Here is a 17119-nt window from a genome sequence, read left to right as displayed (position 1 = left end):
TGGATGGATCTTGAAGACCTTCTGAGCGAAAGAAGCCTGCCACAGAAGAACATGTAGGATGTGACCCCATGAATGTAAAACTCCTAGGAAGATACACGCCACCTCCAGTGACACGGGGACCATTTATTGTCTGCAAATCATATTTTACTACAGTTTCTTCATGAAATCCTTCATGCAATGGCTTTCTGGACTGCATGAGGTTTGAAGAAACGGTTTGCAGAGAGGTGGGTTCTGAGCCACGCAGGGCCCGGGGAGGGGAAGGGCTCCTCCCCTTGGAGAAGCTGCCCGGGACTCACCGGTCAGGGCTCCCCCCAGGCTCCCTCGCCGCAGCTGCCGGCCATCCTCGCTCAGCTGCCTTTTATACTTCAGGGACTTCCCAGGGCCGGAAGCCACATCCGGGTTGCTGCATTTCCGAAACGGCATGGGTGGCGGGGACAGTATGTGGTCAAGCTGCAGAGAGAAAGGACAGAGGAGCATCACTCTCGGTACGACACAACCCCAGAGCCAGGGCCAGCCACTCCCACTCTCCTCCTCTCTTTTCCCAGATCTTCTTCTCCCAACCCAACGTGGCTAGTGTAGAGGATTCAGGATTTCACTGTTGTGTCTTCCATCTGCCAGGACACCCACACCAGACCGTCCTAAAATCAAGTGCTGCAGATTGTCACCGCTATTGTTTAATGTAACAGAAATGATCAGAACGCAGCGAACAAAGGGAAAGGACTGTTTCACGAAATTTTTTAATCAGCCGTACATGTATGTGTGCGTCTTGGGGCAGGCATTTGGCCGAGCAGTTACGATGCCACTTGGGACACCCAAGTCACTGGATTCAAGTCTTGACTCCGCTCCCAACCCAAGCTTCTTGCTAATGCAGACCCCAGGAGGCAGTGGTTGGGTCCTTTCACCCCTACAGGAGACCTGGGTAGAATAATCAGCTCCTAGATCCAGTGTGGCCCATCCCTGGCTATTGAGGGCATTTAGGAAGTGAACCAGCAGGTGGAAAATCCATTCATTTTCATTCTCTCTCTCTCTCTCTCAGATAAAATATACTTTTCTGCGCACCACAGTTGCTGCCCCAAACTGCAGACTACTGCTCTATGGAGGAGAAAAGTAACTCCTTTAGTCCGTCACAAAAGAAAAGTCACACACTGCTCACACATACACATCCAGGAGAGAAATTCCCAAGCACCCTAGCCCTTAATGGAAATCGATAGCTCCTTACATCACTTTACAGCTTTTTAAAAGAATATCTGTCACAAGAATCAGAGAAACTGAAGTCACTTCAAGAGACAGCTTTCTACAAAAGAATCCCTTGTGTCACAACACTTATTTCAAGATCTGTTCTGCTTTTTATAAGAAAACCTTTCATGCCTGAATAATGCCATACCCTCAAAAATGTTCACCTTCACGTAAACACATATGCATATGGTCTAGATAGGACAAAAATACTCATCTGTGGATACATATACACACACATACATGGATATGTATATATATGTATATACGTACATATATATATATGTGTGTGTGTATATATATATATCCAGATAGCCATTAATGAAAAAAAAGCACAAACATACTCAGATATTTATGGAAATTATTACTTTCACAGAAAAGGACCAACTTCATAGAAATTTAAAAAACAAAGATGCGGCTCAAAGCCAGACATTTCCGGAGATGCTTAGCCGAGGTTTGTTTTGTTTTCATGGGAGAACAGGAGCTCATTGAGTTATACCTGTCTGAATCCTTTCAGGATCAGACTATCCTGGACATATTTATAGAAAGAAGAGTTCGGGGCCGGTGCTGTGGCCCAACGGGTTAAAGCCCAGGCCCGCAGTGCCGGCATCCCATATGGGCACTGGTTTGAGTCCCAGCTGCTCCACTTCCAATCTAGCTTTCTGCTGTGGCCTGGGAAAGCAGTAGGGGACGGCCCAAGTCCTTGGGCCCCTGCACCCATGTGGGAGACCTGGAAGAAGCTCCTGGCTCCTGGCTTCAGGTTGGCATAGCTCCGACCATTGCGGCCAACTGGGGGAGTGAACCAGCAGATGGAAGACCTCTCTCTGTGTAACTCTGACTTTGTGATAAATTATTAAAAAAAAAAAAAAAGAAGAAGAAGAAGAAGAAGAGTTCAGGGGACTAGGTCATTCATCCACTTGTCTGTCTCTACAGTATATTCAAAATCATTGCACAGGAGCAGGCATTTAGCCTAACCGTTCACATACCCATGCTTCATATCAGAGCACCTGGATTCAAGTCTTGGCTCTGATTCCCAATTCCAATTCCAGGTTCCTGCTAATGCAGACCTTGGGAGGCAAGCGGTGACGGCTCAAGTATTTGGGTTCCTGCCACACAGGCCAGAGACCTGGATTGACTTCCCAGCTCCCAGCTTGCGCCCTCACCCAGCCCTGGCCGTGGCAGGCATTTGGGAAGTGAATCAGTGCTTAGAGCTGTGTGTGTGTGCGTGTGTGTGTGTGTGTGTGTGGCTGTCTCTCTGGATCTCAAACACATAAAGGAAAAGAGAAAAATTATATTTAAAAGATTTTAAACACCACAAAAGCATTGCACAGAAAAAGAAACTCAGACGTGTCTACGAACAGCCCCTCCCCAGGGCAGCTGACACAAAACAGCCTCGGCTGGCTCAGCGGCTGCCTGCTGGCCACTTCTCCCAAGTTCACCAGCACCTGCGGGTAATGTGGAGCAGTGGATTTCCAGTGCTTTCCAGTCAGCGCCCTCTCAAAGCCATCACACGTCAGTGCTTTCCTGTGTCTCCCTGGCAGCCAGCATTCCAGTGAGAGGCCCTTGAAGAACCAGCCGTCCCTGCACTCCAGGATGAGTCAGGTCAGGAGGGAAAAGGGATTCCGGAGTGCACTTTTCAAAGGCACAGCTTCCAAATAAGGAGTGGGATTTAGCGGCAGGTGTCTGCTGAGGCTCATTATATCTGAGTCCTACTCAGGAGGGCCTGCAAAGGGGGATTTTTGGCCTCAGACACACAGCCCCCTAAATCTCTCAGAGGATGAACTGTAGCCAGGAAAGCCGCTCTGCGTCAGCTACCAGAAAATTCACAGCCCGTTCAGTACTCCAACTGTAGTCAGACCATCACACGAGGCAGACGCGATGTCTGCCTCTCTCTTGGCTCCATTTCATGCCATCACTCCAATGATGTCCATTGATTTTTTTTTCTGTGCTCCCCCCACCCCCGCCATTTTTTAAAAGAAATTTCAGAAGAAAATTTGCAAGTACGAGAAAGTTGAATGAACAGCACAATGAATGCCCACATCCCCTTTCCAAGGGTCAAGTTTTAACCTGTCTGTCATGCTGCTTTTGCTTTCTCTCCCGCTCCACACACACACACACCTGTGCACACAGGCACCTGTGCACACATGCATACAGTGAGTGGGAGTTGGCAACACCATGGGTCTTGCCCCTAAATATTTCTTCATGCTTCTTCTAAGGACAGGAACAGTCTCCTTAGATTCTCCTATCCTGCATGCCACACGTTCTGTGTGACTGAGGTGAAGTGTAAATATTAGCACCGATGTAAAATAAGGCTCGAGCGTGCGGACTTCAAACGAAAAATAGGAACACTTGCAGCCACAAGGTGGCAGTGTGCCACAGCCGGTGAAACTGTCCTTCCTGGTAAATGCAACCAGCATGGCTGACCGCCTCTCCCACCAGTCAGGCGAGGCAAGGTCCATTCTACTCAGTTATTTTCTCTTAATTACTACTGGCAGCTGCATAAAATACAAATATTTACTGTTTAAGGTTCATCAGCTTCTCTACTTATTTTTCATTCAGCTTGAAGAATTACAATTAATTACTCTGGGGAGGATGGTTATATCACCAATGAATAGAGGGTAGGAAAATCAGCAGAAGAAAGAAGATAATTCCTAAATAGGGATTGTGTGGCTTCCTTAGATATTTCCAACAAAGTCATAAAAGGCGTCAAACAAATGTGGAAGAAAGAGAAGGAAATCACGGGGGCGGGGCGGGAGGGGGCCAAGTGAAGAAAAGCTATTTCATTTCATCACCTACACAGCACACAAGCTATTAGCTCATAAGCCCGGGTTTTCATCAGAATCACAACCCCAAGAGGGGTACATTATTTTAAATCTGGGAAAATTGAGGCAGTGAACTGTGAGGGCTGCAAACGTTTCAAACACAATATGAGTAGCAAAACCTATAAGCATCATGCAATGTTCCAAGATCCTATTTCCTCCTTCCTATCAAATCACACTCCCAATAGGGCTCTCTCTAAATAGATCATTTTTCCAAATTTGCTGTGTTGTCAGTGGCTTTACCATTCTTTCTACAATTAGTCAAAGCTTCTCAAAACGGTCTGCTGGAGCCTTGCAATTTATTTTCCATTTTTTGTCCTGACTCAAACACTCACGATCTCTTTAAAACCATTTCATCACACACTAGCACTTAGCGTAGACATCAAATGTGACACGGTGGACATCACCCTTTAAGTGATTTCAGTTTAATGTTTGCCAACTTTTCCAAACTCCCAACTCTTATGACAATAAGAAGTATAACTAAAGAGAGGCTCTCTTGAAACTATCACTGGAGCCCAAAGGCATGTAGGCCTGGGCTTGTTACCCTCGCTTCAGACAGTGGAAATTTCCTACCCTAGGTAGAGAGCAAGCATCACATCCTACTCCCCTCTCACCTAGCACTCTGCTAGCCACAAAGTGCCCTGGATGGAAACAGACTCTCCAGGAATGTCTTCGTTTCATTCACCAGCAGCAAAGATTGATGCTTGGTGATTGCACTTGTTCAAAATCTACATCACTTTTCAACAGGCTCCTTTCGTTCCAAGAAGAGTGTCTTGCACATTACTGAGCTTGGAAGTCGGCCAGCCAGAGGCGTAGCAGGCCACCGACATGTGAGGAATATACAACTGCTCTTGCTAGCAGGCTACCCCAAGAACCATGTCAGCAACCTCAGGAACAAAAGATACACAAACAAGATAAATCTAGTACAGATTTGGGGGAAAAGTTTCCAAGATTACCAGTCCTACAGAGGCATTGATCATGCATAATGCAAAGGATAGAATTTTACAGCTGAATTTCCTATGTTCATCATCCCCACCTTTTGGGTGCTGTCTTGAAATGATCAGACTGCAAAAAAGAGAAGAATCCTCCAGGATTACACTGTGGTTTCCGCCATCAAAGATGATAAATTAAAAGCTAAGGTAAAAGCAAATGATTTACAAGGCTCCATCTGGTTTGGTTTAATGTCTGCCACCGCCCCCCATCACTGTCACTGTCTCCACACAGGCCACCGCCCTCTCCCTCCACATCGAACAGACATATTGCGACTGTCTATGAACACTAAACCTTCAGCCCACTCAGCTGACCATTTTCTGCTACCTGGTTTCTAGACAGGGTCAAGTCCAAGTCCTTGAGTTCTCAACTTCAGCTTCTAAAAATTACCAATACTCGTATGACTAGAAAAAAAAAAGTTTTTTAATTTCAATAAGTGGCAACTCCTTTTTTCTAGCTACTCAGGTCACTCACCTCCCAGTTATTCTTAACTCCTCTTTCTCTCTTGCTATCCAACCAGCAAATCCTCCAGCTCAACCTCCCAGCACACACAAGCATCAAGCACTCCCGAGGTCACCTCTCCTGGCCTTGACCCTCCATCCAGATCTCTACTGCAGCAGCCTCTAGCTAAGTCTCAGTCCCAGAGCCAGCGACCCCTGCAACATCAGCGGATGCCCAGCTCCTGCTCTGGAATCTTCTCCTAGCTCCCCCTCCACCCAGGACAAAACCCAAAGCCTTGGCCGTGGCCTACAGCTTTCCACCTCTTCTCACATCTCTGGTTCCATCTTGGTCTCTTGGCCACTTCCAATGCCAGCATCTTCCCACCAGTGATGTTACAGTCACTATTTCTTCTACCTGGGACACTCACACTCTCCAGATTTTAGTGTCATGTCCCCTTATCCTCCATGTCTCTATTCCATAATTGGCTAAGTAGAGTAGTAAGTCACTTTATTATCTCCTCATTTTTCCTTTCAGTAGCTACTGCCACACGACATGAGAGCTTTTGAACCTTTTTCTTGCCATTCTCCCTCAGCTAAAATGCAAGCTATGTGAAATTATATAGCAGCCTATTTTGTCCAGGACTCTGTCCCTCAACAGAACTAACTATGTCAAGGGCGCTCTGTCAATATTTGCCGAAAGAACAAAGGAATGGCAGATACCTGATATTTACCTAAAAATATAACAATAAGAAAAAAATACAGAGCTCATGCCATAAAGGGCTTTTGTTGTTGAAAAACAGAATAAAATTCTGTTAAATGCTACTCAAGATGAAATGCTAATGTGAATTCAAATAAAACTGAACACTTAATGTACGAAACAGATCTTTAGGTTATGGCAAATGACATCTTTTCAAAGGATGCCTTTTCTAAGACAAACTAATATGCTAATTTTTGAACACAGCTACCTCTGAAGGTGATTCCTAAATAATGATCTTCAACCTTTTAACTATATCCCTACCAATACATTCACTGGGTCTGTCAACCCAGCCTTTTCCTGGGCCCAGCTCAGCACTCCTTCCCAAGATGCGGCATGTGCATTTTAAAGACCCATCCAGAATGCATGTGCGCTGAGGCCAAAGTTCATTAGTTCAAAGGGACCAGCAATGGCATCAGCATACATAATGGGGGCGGGGGACGGCTCATCCATTGGGCTTCTTCATGTTTAGAGAAAGGAGATAGAGACTGACTAGTAACATCAGTTATAAAGACACTGTTCAGTTATTCTGCTTCTTTAACACTAAATATTCTAAGGAAGCAAAGATATGAAAATGAGTAAATAACTATTAAAACCGCACCATCTACACTTATAATTCTAATTAATCGTACTCCCTCTACCCCATCCCCACCACTCAATAAAGAATGAAATTGGCAACCCAAAATGACTTCACTGTCTTTCAAAATTGGATTGTATTTACTTTTAAACCGCAGTCTCCAATCAATATTTTAAAACTTGATAGAACAGGCTTCTATCCTTAAGACAGTCATTATTGGATACGCATTAATTCCACAGTGGTTAGGCGCTCACACAAGAGCTGCCGCTTACTATTCTAATTAAGATAGTTAACTATTTCTGCACCTGTCTCCTGCTCCACCATGTCTGTAACAATAGCATCTACCTCCTGAATGAGGATTAAGAGTTCCCATGGGTAATGTATATAGCCCAGTGCCTAAAATACATACGGTAAGTGCACAGTGAATGGTAGCCTGAGTTACTACAAGCATCCCCATATGAGACATCACCTCACTCACAGAGAGGTGCACACACAACAGTTCACCAGGAAATTCAATTGGTCACAAGCTGAGTTTTGTGTGTGTGTGTGTGTTTGGTTTTTTTCATGGCAAATGTGAGAATTGGGTTGAAATCACCATGATTCCAGGCTACCCTGCCCACCCAGCGTGCTGGGGACACAGTCACCCAAGGGTGTGGGCAACTGCAGCCTTGTTTTCAGCAGAAGGCATAGCAGTGGAATAGGGAGGACCCCAGCACCCATTGAATTGGTCAGGAACAGAATCTCGGCACCTAAGTATAGACCCCGGAGGTGGAGAGGCTATCGAAGACAGTGTACAGAAAGGGCCAGCACAGACATGCGCTCAATAACCAGGGGTGCTCGTGACACCTCACTACCATCCCAAGGTCAGCTCAAGTCTCCGGTACCTGCTGGCCGGGCAGCGCGCGGCCCTGTAGCTGGCCCTTCTGCCAGTGCCTCTCGGGCACTCTTGCCTGGGCCCTGCCCTGTTCAAACAAAGGGAAGCAGAAGCATTTCCGATCCTCTGCACTGCCCGAGACATCTGCAGCCCCCCTTGCTGTCGCCCTGAAGTCTAACTAGAGACCGCAGCAGACTACCAAGTCAGCAGGACTCCTGACCACGCTGTGTACCAGAGCCTATTTGCCGATTTCCTGACGTTGCATTTAGATGACGCAAGCCAGAATGCATGCTCCCCTCTAGTGGTAATGTAGGCAGCGAACTCATAAGTCCTGCCATTCTGTTCCATAAACATGTAAGGAACAGCCTATGGTCCAGGTAACCTGCCTGTCAAGACCCATGTCTTTACAATATTTTATGAAGCAGCTGCACGCCAGGTAAAGCAGCAATGACTGAAACAGACAAAACCCCCTGCCCGCTGGGCGCTTCCTTCCAGCTGGGGGGATGGGCACTTTCTGTCCTGTGTACTGCAACTCCTGCTGCTGCTGGGTTAGGCGCTGCCGTCGTGCTGGGAACCCAGGAAGCGACAGAAGCCACCACATTCCTCTCCTTCAGTCTCTAGAAAACCATGGGCAAGGCCTGCACAAGCAAATGTGGCCTGGTCCCATCTCCAGTCAAGACTTCATGGGTCTGGGGACCACGTGAACTCCAGGCCAGATTTCAACTTTCCCTCTGCACCAGGGCTTCCAACACCCCCAGGACATCTAGAAACGTCTGCAGTCACTGGATGTCACCACTCGGAGGGGTGTTTGCTGCTGGCACCTACTTGCTCGAGGACCAGGGCGTCACTCAGTACCACGCAGTACACAGGACAGCCCCCCACGACGAAGACTCACCCAGCCCAAGATGGCTGTAGCGCCACTGCTCAGCCCCATGCTCTCCACTCACTTCCCTCTCTGTCTCCACTGATCTTTAAAGTCTTCACCTTGGTGAGCCACGTGTTCTTATAGGTGATGGAAACCTTTGAGAGCAGCGAGGGGGAGGAGAAAGAGCAAACTGAATCTGCACAACATCGTTCATGCCAACAAGCCTTGCTGTGCAAACAATTTCTTGAGCACCGTTAATTTGCCCAAACTATTTAGCTATTTACTGCAATTTGCTTTCTCAATGTGCATCCATATTTTTAAAAATAATACATCGATAGAATGTATTTAAACTGGAAGGTGCACTAGAGACCAATATAATTTTCCATCTTCGGTTTTGTAATGAATTCTTTGAATCACAAACTTCAATTAGCAATATTAAAAGTGTTTCAGAAACATCCTAAAATACATTAGATCAAAATACAATGGCATTGACCTAAACAGAGCTGTACCACTGGCTTTGTCTCTATGGAGAATTGATTTTCTTTCTTCGCTTCCAAGAGAAATATGTAAATTAGCACTTTGATAGCACTATCTCACTTTTGTCTGTCAACTTGACTTCAAGAAAGCCAATTCTTTTGCTTACGAACATCTCCACACACACACACACACACACACACACACTCTCACACACACACCCAGCAGCACAATTATCACAGCGCAAGAACAGGGCTGTATGCAGTAGGCATTTAATTGCAACCGATTGTGATATGTGCATTCAACAATAAGCCCAACAGTCTAAAAATGTAAAAAATAAAGCCACTGGGATTTGTTCTAGGTGTGTTACAATATGACATTTAAATGCATCGTGTTGGGAGGATGAGTCACTTCTCAAACTTTGGAAGAGCGACACCAGGAAAACACAGGGGCAGACAGCTGCAGCTTTGCATATGCAACACCTGATCTCCTGTCACTTGCACATGCTGGCTGTTCCCTGACCTTTACTTGGGGATCCGATCTGTGCCTGAAGTTGTTTACTCATCTCAAGTCATCGAACCCCCCTGGAATCCTCCTGTTCCCATCAGCATGGTAACTAAAGACTGGCCGCAGCGAGTAAGCAGGAAGACTCGCTTCTCTCCATGCCTCTTCTCTCTGGTTACAGTCAGAAGGGAAAATCCCCCATCACCCCACAAAACAGTGACCCTGCCCAGTTCCCCCTGTGACAGGGTGGACTCCCAGTGAGACAGTGTTATCACTACCATTTTACCAAGGAGGAGACTAAAGGAGAAAGACAAATCAAAGATTTTAGCCCGATTGGAGGCACTGGCAGGAGTCAAGGCCAGGCTCCTCATTCAGCCCTCATTCTTCCTACTGCCAAGACTGGGTCCCAGAGCGCACCTGCTGCTGGCCAAGCTCAGCTGGAGCCTCCTCTTCGTCTGGCTCAGACGGGAATCTCAGACTCTGCAGTCCACCCTCTCCCATGGTCAGCTCAATCCTAACTGGCACATTACAGAAGCAGTTCTCAGGGCGTCTAAAGCTGAAATCCTCAAGTGAGAACTACAGACTTAGAAACTATCAAGGGTAGAAAGGGCTGAGAAGCCCCCGTAGCCTCATTTCTTGAAGTCTCAGAGGCAGCCGAGTGAACGGCTCTGGTTTACACAGACATCCGGGGCAGGAATCCAGACCAGAAGCCCAATTTTCAGAGAGAGTCTACTGCCTGCCACACCACACGCCCTCGCCCGCTCTGCTCCCTGCAAGCCTGCAGCGCGCCTCGCCTGTGATAAACCCCTTACATGATTCCCCGTGGTTTTCTGCTCATACGTGCTCCGGCAACCCAGAGAATTTCAATTTCTTCTTAGCCCCTTGTGTGCTATGGATTAGACATTGTGCTTAGGGCTGAAGATGGAGAGCAGAGAGGTTAGGGTCACCTTCCTCAGGGCACAGACACAAAACCGCAATGGCATACAACATGGCGAATGTGGGCGCGGAGTCGGGGACGAGCGCCACAGGGCTTGCGGCAGAGCTGTGGCCCAGCAGATCCTTACCAGCCTTTGCTCACTGTGCTGGCTGGGCCGTGCTGGGATTACTAAAGGCCTTGACTCGGATTCTCCTCGCGTAGAAAAGGGGCCTCTCAGGCGCTCCCAGAGCCAGTCCCAGAAGGAGCATAGAGCGGTGTCTCCACAGATGCCAGCCTCCCGTCTACCCAAGGCCTGTCAGCGCCATCCACCTGCTTGGGGTGAGAGAGAGCTGAGTCTCTCCCAGCGCGCTGACGCCGCCCCTCTCAACGGAGCCCTCTACGATCCTAACCACCCTTCTGTGGACTCCAACGCTGCCCCCATGAAGCACGCTCCAGGAGTGATCAATGCATCCCGTCCCTCTTCCAGGAGTGGCCAGCAAACAGGGCACGGAGGAAGACGGTGGTTGGAGGCCAGTTCTAGCGGGGCCTGCATATACTTGCCTATCTATCAGACAAGGATCATGACTCCTGCTCACAGCATCCTGTGGATAACACACGCCTCCCAGCATTGTACCTGGCCACGGAAGGCACTCAGCTCTTCTCTCGCTCCTTCCCTACCCTCTCTTAGCCTAGTTCATTTTGTCAGGCCCATCAAAGAGCAAACTTAATCCTTGGAACTACTTTTTTTCAATAACAGTCATTAAAGCTAAAAATAAACTTGAGACAAGTTTCCAGAAAAAATTTCAGAACAAACTCTTAAAATGTTTAGGCTCTCTCACTGGACAGACAGCATAAATTCAATTCATTTTCTGATTTTTTTTTTTTTTTTTGACAGGCAGAGTGGATAGAGAGAGAGAGAGAGAGACAGACAGACAGACAGAGAAAGGTCTTCCTTTGCCGTTGGTTCACCCTCCAATGGCCGCTGCAGCTGGTGCACTGCGGCCGGCGCACCGCGCTAATCCGAAGGCAGGAGCCAGGTGCTTCTCCTGGTCTCCCATGGGGTGCAGGGCCCAAGGACCTGGGCCATCCTCCACTGCACTCCCTGGCCACAGCAGAGAGCTGGACTGGAAGAGGGGCAACCAGGACAGAATCCAGCACCCCAACCGGGACTAGAATCTGGTGTGCCGGCGCCGCAGGCGGAGGATTAGCCTAGTGAGCCGTGGCACCGGCCCATTTTCTGATTTTTACAGGAACAGGAATGAGAGGCTGTGTAGCAGAGTCCCAGGGGACAGCAGCCACTAACTGAACTCTAACCCAAGAGGCACAGACAAGCATTCTTTTTTTAATTTTTTTTATTTTTTTATTTTTTTTTTTTTTGACAGGCAGAGTGGACAGTGAGAGAGAGAGAGACAGAGAGAAAGGTCTTCCTTTTGCCGTTGGTTCACCCTCCAATGGCCGCCGCGGCCGGCGCGCTGCGGCCGGCGCACCGCGCTGATCCGATGGCAGGAGCCAGGAGCCAGGTGCTTTTCCTGGTCTCCCATGGGGTGCAGGGCCCAAGCACCTGGGCCATCCTCCACTGCACTCCCTGGCCACAGCAGAGGGCTGGCCTGGAAGAGGGGCAGCCGGGACAGAATCCGGCGCCCCGACCGGGACTAGAACCCGGTGTGCCGGCGCCGCTAGGCGGAGGATTAGCCTAGTGAGCCGCGGCGCCGGCCAACAGACAAGCATTCTTAACAATCGTGAGTCACAAGGTCTCACGGCCAGGGCCCTCACCTGGTAAACATGGAAATAATTCAGAAATATCTGGAAAGCAACCACTGACAAATGGTAGCAGGGAAAAATGGCCCCGGCAGATGGGGTAGGACACAGGGCTGGGTGAACTGTTACCAGCTTTGTCTCTTCTTTCAGGAGGAAACATGGAACCAACACATGCGAAGGGAATGAAGAGAAAGGCCGAGGGGAGGGGGAAGGAGACAGTGATGGAGTGAGGGGTGTCCCTACACATGCCCCCCGGGGACTCCCAGCTCCTCAGTTCCCGGGCACCAGGTCTTCCCATTGTTCCACTCCACACTGTGTCCACTGTAGACCCCAAGCCCAATCTTCTCTCTTGGAAAACATAACTAAACACTAACAAGAGATATTAGATAATTTAAAATATAAGAAAAAAAATTTTTTTTAATTCTAAGACCTTAAATCAGAATTTCCCTGGTGCAGTGCCAGGTCCACCTTACCCCTGATTTCTGTCGGGCCAGGTTCCTCTCCTGGAGCCCAATCTGTTGCCCTGGGCTCATTCAGTCTCCGCTTCTCAAACATTTGTCTCCGTTTCTCGTGCCCCAAATCTCAAGGTCTGGGGCCTGCCTTGTGCCCAGGGTTTACACCACCTGACTGCTGCCTCTGAAATGCACCCTGCTGTGGACCACCCAATGCATTGCTCAAACGCGCCAGTCCACCCAGCGTACTACTCTGTCTCTGCCTCAGCTCCGCTAGGGGCCCATCTGGATCCTGGGCCTGCTTTAGCACTTTAGGTACTGGCACTGGTCCCCCAGGTCTCTGCTGCCTACTCCGTGCCACACCAGGGCTGAACCCCACGGCACCCTAACACCTGGACTCCCAGATCCCAAGGCAGGCCAAGTCTAACCTGTCAGCTCCCTGGAGGAACATGGACTAGAGACCCAGGGTAAGGGTAACACAACAGAAAGACACTTAGGACAAAGAAAGGAAGAGGTCTGAGAAGCAATGAGGCAAAGAGAAGAAAGAGGACAGCAAGTAACAGCCTGGAAGATTCACCAGAAAATGACCCCACGTGAGAGCTTCCTCATGTTCTACTTACTGTTCACGTGGACTGTGGCTGGGCACATAAGCAACTCCACTGCACTGAGAGGCTGCCCACCCTCCACCTACTTCCTCACGCACACTTGTTCTTCATGAAAAGAGCCGGACCCCAGCAGCTCAGCCGGGTCCCTCAGCTCCCCAGGAATCCAACCCTTCTCCATGTTACAGAGCAAACTAGGATGTTCCCAGCTCCCACTGGCAAGCGGAAGAGTAAAGGATTTTGCCATTGGGGATAGGCTCATGACCTCACTAAAAAATGTGTTCACTGGGGCCAGTGCTGTGGTGGAGCAGGTAGAGCCACCGCCTACAGTACTGGCATCCCATATGGGCACTGGTTTGAATCCCGGCTGCTCCACTCCCGATCCAGCTCTCTGCTATGGCCTGGGAAAGTAACAGGGCATGGCCCGAGTCCTTGGGCCCTGCACCCGCTTGGGAGATCTGGAAGAAGCTCCTGGTTTCAGATTGGCACAGCTCCAGCCGTTGTGACCATTTGGGGAGTGAACCAGCGGAACGGAAGACTTTCTCTGCCTCTGTCTTTCAAATAAATAAATAAATCTGTTTTTTTTTTAAAATCAATAAAAAAAAGTTTTCACAGCAGCCACCATGCAGGAAAAGCAGAAAGACATTCACCATCAGGAGTCCCCGGCAGCGTCCAGACGCTCCAGGAATCAGGCAGGGTGGTGTATGGAAGAACAGGGCAGCATAAGTAAACGCCAGAACAGCTTTAAGAGCTGGATGCTATCATGTCTAAAGATAATCCTTTAAACTGTTATTCAAATGGCATTTAATCTGAGTCAATACAAAGAGCAAACAAAACAACCAATGCACAAAACCCAAACAAGAAGATGCCAAGCTAAGAGCCACCCCCCAACTCCACACCCCGGGGAAAGCGCAAGCACACTCGCACCTGACCAAGGCTGAAAATGGACTTGGGCAGACACACCCCCAAAGCAGCTCTGAGGTCAGCCTCTGGCCCAGCCCATCTCCCACACTCCAGGGTTTTAGTTCCCCATTCCCGCCTGCCTCTCACCGGAGACAAGGATCAGCACGGAACCTGTGTGCAGCCAAAGGCTGGAATCGAGCGGCACCCTAAGGGAAGTTTCACACTGGAGCCGAGATCGCCTGAGCAAAGAGCACTCCACCCACGGATACAGACAGCGTTCCTGCCAGTGGATCCAGGGCGGAGCGGGCCACATGGTAGCGGGGTAACCTGTGGCTTGGGACACTCACATCCTGTATCGGAGTACCACCTCGAGCCCCAGTTATTCTACTTCAATTCCAGCTTTCCAGTAATGTGCCTGGGAGGTATCAGATGATGGCTCAAGTGCTTGGGTTCCTGTCATCCACATGGGAGACCCAGATGGAGTTTCTGGCTCCTAGCTTCAGCCTTGGCCCAGCTCTAGCTACTGTGGCTATTTAGGGGAGTGAACCAGTGTATGAGAGATATCTCTCTCCTCCCTCTCCCTTTCAAATAAATAAATAAATCTTTTTTAAAACTCTATGGCTCTAGTATATAAAAATCTAAAATTGAGAGGCTTGGGAAGAGGAGAAAATGGTTAACAGGTGCAGGGGTGTGTCTGTAGGATGAATAATTCCTAATGTTCTATAGCACAGAATAACTGTGTTTGACAGCAATTAATTGTATACATATTTCAAAACACTGGAAGAGAGCATTTTGACTGTTCCTAACACAAAGAAATGATTAATGCTTGAAGTGATGCATATGCCAATTATACCCATCTAATCCCTGCACATTGTATGCATGTAGTGAGATGTCACCTGCTCCCCCAAACTTTCAGATTAGATTTATTTTTCTTTGCTCTGTGTTTATTTAAAGATTAACAAAGACTAGTTCCCAGTGTATGAAAGAATAGCTCTGGCTCACGCGGCCAAGACCACTGGATGGTCTGGCTGGCAAAGCTCATAGATCCCACCCATGGGGATCATGAGGGCTACAGGGTGCCAGCAGCTGCCTCCTCACCGAGGCTAGGGATTCCTTTGTCCTCCAGTGCCACACAGTCCTCTAAAGATTGCAGTCACCCCACCATTTGCAGCCACCATCCCACCACACTCAACCACAGTAGCCGCTACAGGTCCACTCCTGACCATCACCATTCGTTGATATTCCAGGGATCAGGAGCTGATGGCCCAGGCGCCAAGTGAACCGTGTTGGACCACAGCCACTCTTGTTTATGACTGTCTATACTCTGCCTACACGAGTGGGGTTGACCAGTTGCCCTAGAGATGGCATAGCCCACAAAATCTAAAATATTTACTACCTAGCCCTTTAGAAATCAAGTTTTCAGATGCCTGGTTTAGTCCATAGATTCACTGACCATCTAGCAGCTGGTAACTGTGGTTTGGGCACCATGGAGACAGCAGTGACTAAAACAAGAATTTCCATTCAGGGCTGTGAAGAGGAAGAAAGCAGGTTTTGGACAGAGAATGAGGCCACTCTACTACACAGGTGGATTGAGACTATTGCTCTCAAAGGGAGTGAGGGCGGCATCTGAACAGAGACTGGAAGGAAGGAAAGGAGTGAGCCGCACAGGGAGTAAGGGACTTCTAGGCCAAGGGGTCAGCAAGTGGCCGAGTCCCAAAGTGAGAGTGAGTTCCCCACATGTGACAAAGAGCAAGCAAGGTGCCAGGGCAATGTCCACTTTCTCCACTGGGCCCAGAGTGCCCTCTGTGCCTTCAATATGCCATTCCATGTCATCCTTAGAACATCCCTCTAGCATGGAATTATCTTTATCCCCATTTCACAGACAAGGAAACTGAAGCTTAAGGCACTTAAATGACTCACCCAAGGCATCAGGGCTGGTAACCAGTACAGACCAAGATCCCAGGCTAGCCACCAATCCACACCCTCCCTAGAGTGTTTCCCATCCCACATCCATACAGGAAGCAGCCACACTGTCACCCAGCCATAGACAAACAGCTTCAAGTTACCTGGTCCAGGTTGGAGCAGGTCACCTGGCAGGGGTCCGGTTTCCTTTTCCCCGTTCTTGAACCATACCCTCACTGACCTTCTCCCCTACCTCCCCGCTAACAGTACCCGAGTAACAGCCCAGCTGGGGAGGGCCTGATGCAAGGAGACAGTGTGCAGAAGAAAGAATGAGAAAGGGAATTCCCACCAGCACATTCCAAGCACGGATGGGGGCATCGCACTGCCTCTCTAGAAGACCATACTTGGTGAGAACATCAAAGCAGAAACACGCAATCCATTCCATTTGCAGCTTCCCACCCCACAGGGCAGGGACCACCGGCGGAGTCTCCAAAGCAGACAGGGCAGAATGCAAAGGGCAGCACCGACTTCCACACTGCATTCCGCAAGTTCAATCATCACCCCGTGTTCTGAGCCAAGATGTAGCATCCTACTCACGGTGTTCTGCGACCCCTCTGCCCTGCCTCCTGTCTGTTGCCTGCAAGCCTTCACGGCAGCCTCTAAAACCCTCCTCACCACAGTCCCCCCCCCCCCAAGTTCATGGCCCTTGGAGCAATCATGGACTCGCATCCCACTTCCTCCCTTAGAAGAACAGGAGTCCACAGGCAACGAATGCTCTTGATGGCTCATCAGGATTTCCCCAGGCCCACGACAGAGCTGGGGATGAATTCCCCAGGGCAGCCTCCAGATAACAATACCAAGAAACCTAAAAATCATTCACAACAAAGTTGCACAGTAGGACATGCTACAGAGCAAGGAACCCACTCCATTAAATGTCACCACTCTAAAGATGAAGTGGAAAAACAGTAGAAAATCACTAAGCCAGCCCAGTGGGAAGAAATTTACCAACGTGCTCTGGCTGAGTCCTCTAATTGCCACGAAAAGACAAAACTCATG

The 17119-nt window shown here is 48.9% G+C and overlaps 1 protein-coding gene across 7 annotated transcripts in view; it reads right to left on the bottom strand.

Moving 5' to 3' along the window:
* Nucleotides 1-17119, bottom strand: part of MAST4 (microtubule associated serine/threonine kinase family member 4) — a 623219-nt gene that overhangs the window by 450248 nt on the left and 155852 nt on the right. For all 7 annotated transcript variants that reach the window (XM_051853667.2, XM_051853671.2, XM_051853668.2 and 4 more), the window contains exon 2: nucleotides 297-450. In XM_051853667.2, coding sequence (XP_051709627.2) covers nucleotides 297-450 — 154 coding nt within the window. The remainder of the gene's footprint in view (nucleotides 1-296; nucleotides 451-17119) is intronic.

Source organism: Oryctolagus cuniculus, chromosome 14, assembly GCF_964237555.1.
Source record: "Oryctolagus cuniculus chromosome 14, mOryCun1.1, whole genome shotgun sequence".
Taxonomy (NCBI): domain Eukaryota; kingdom Metazoa; phylum Chordata; class Mammalia; order Lagomorpha; family Leporidae; genus Oryctolagus; species Oryctolagus cuniculus.
This window is presented reverse-complemented; position numbering and strand designations above follow the sequence as displayed.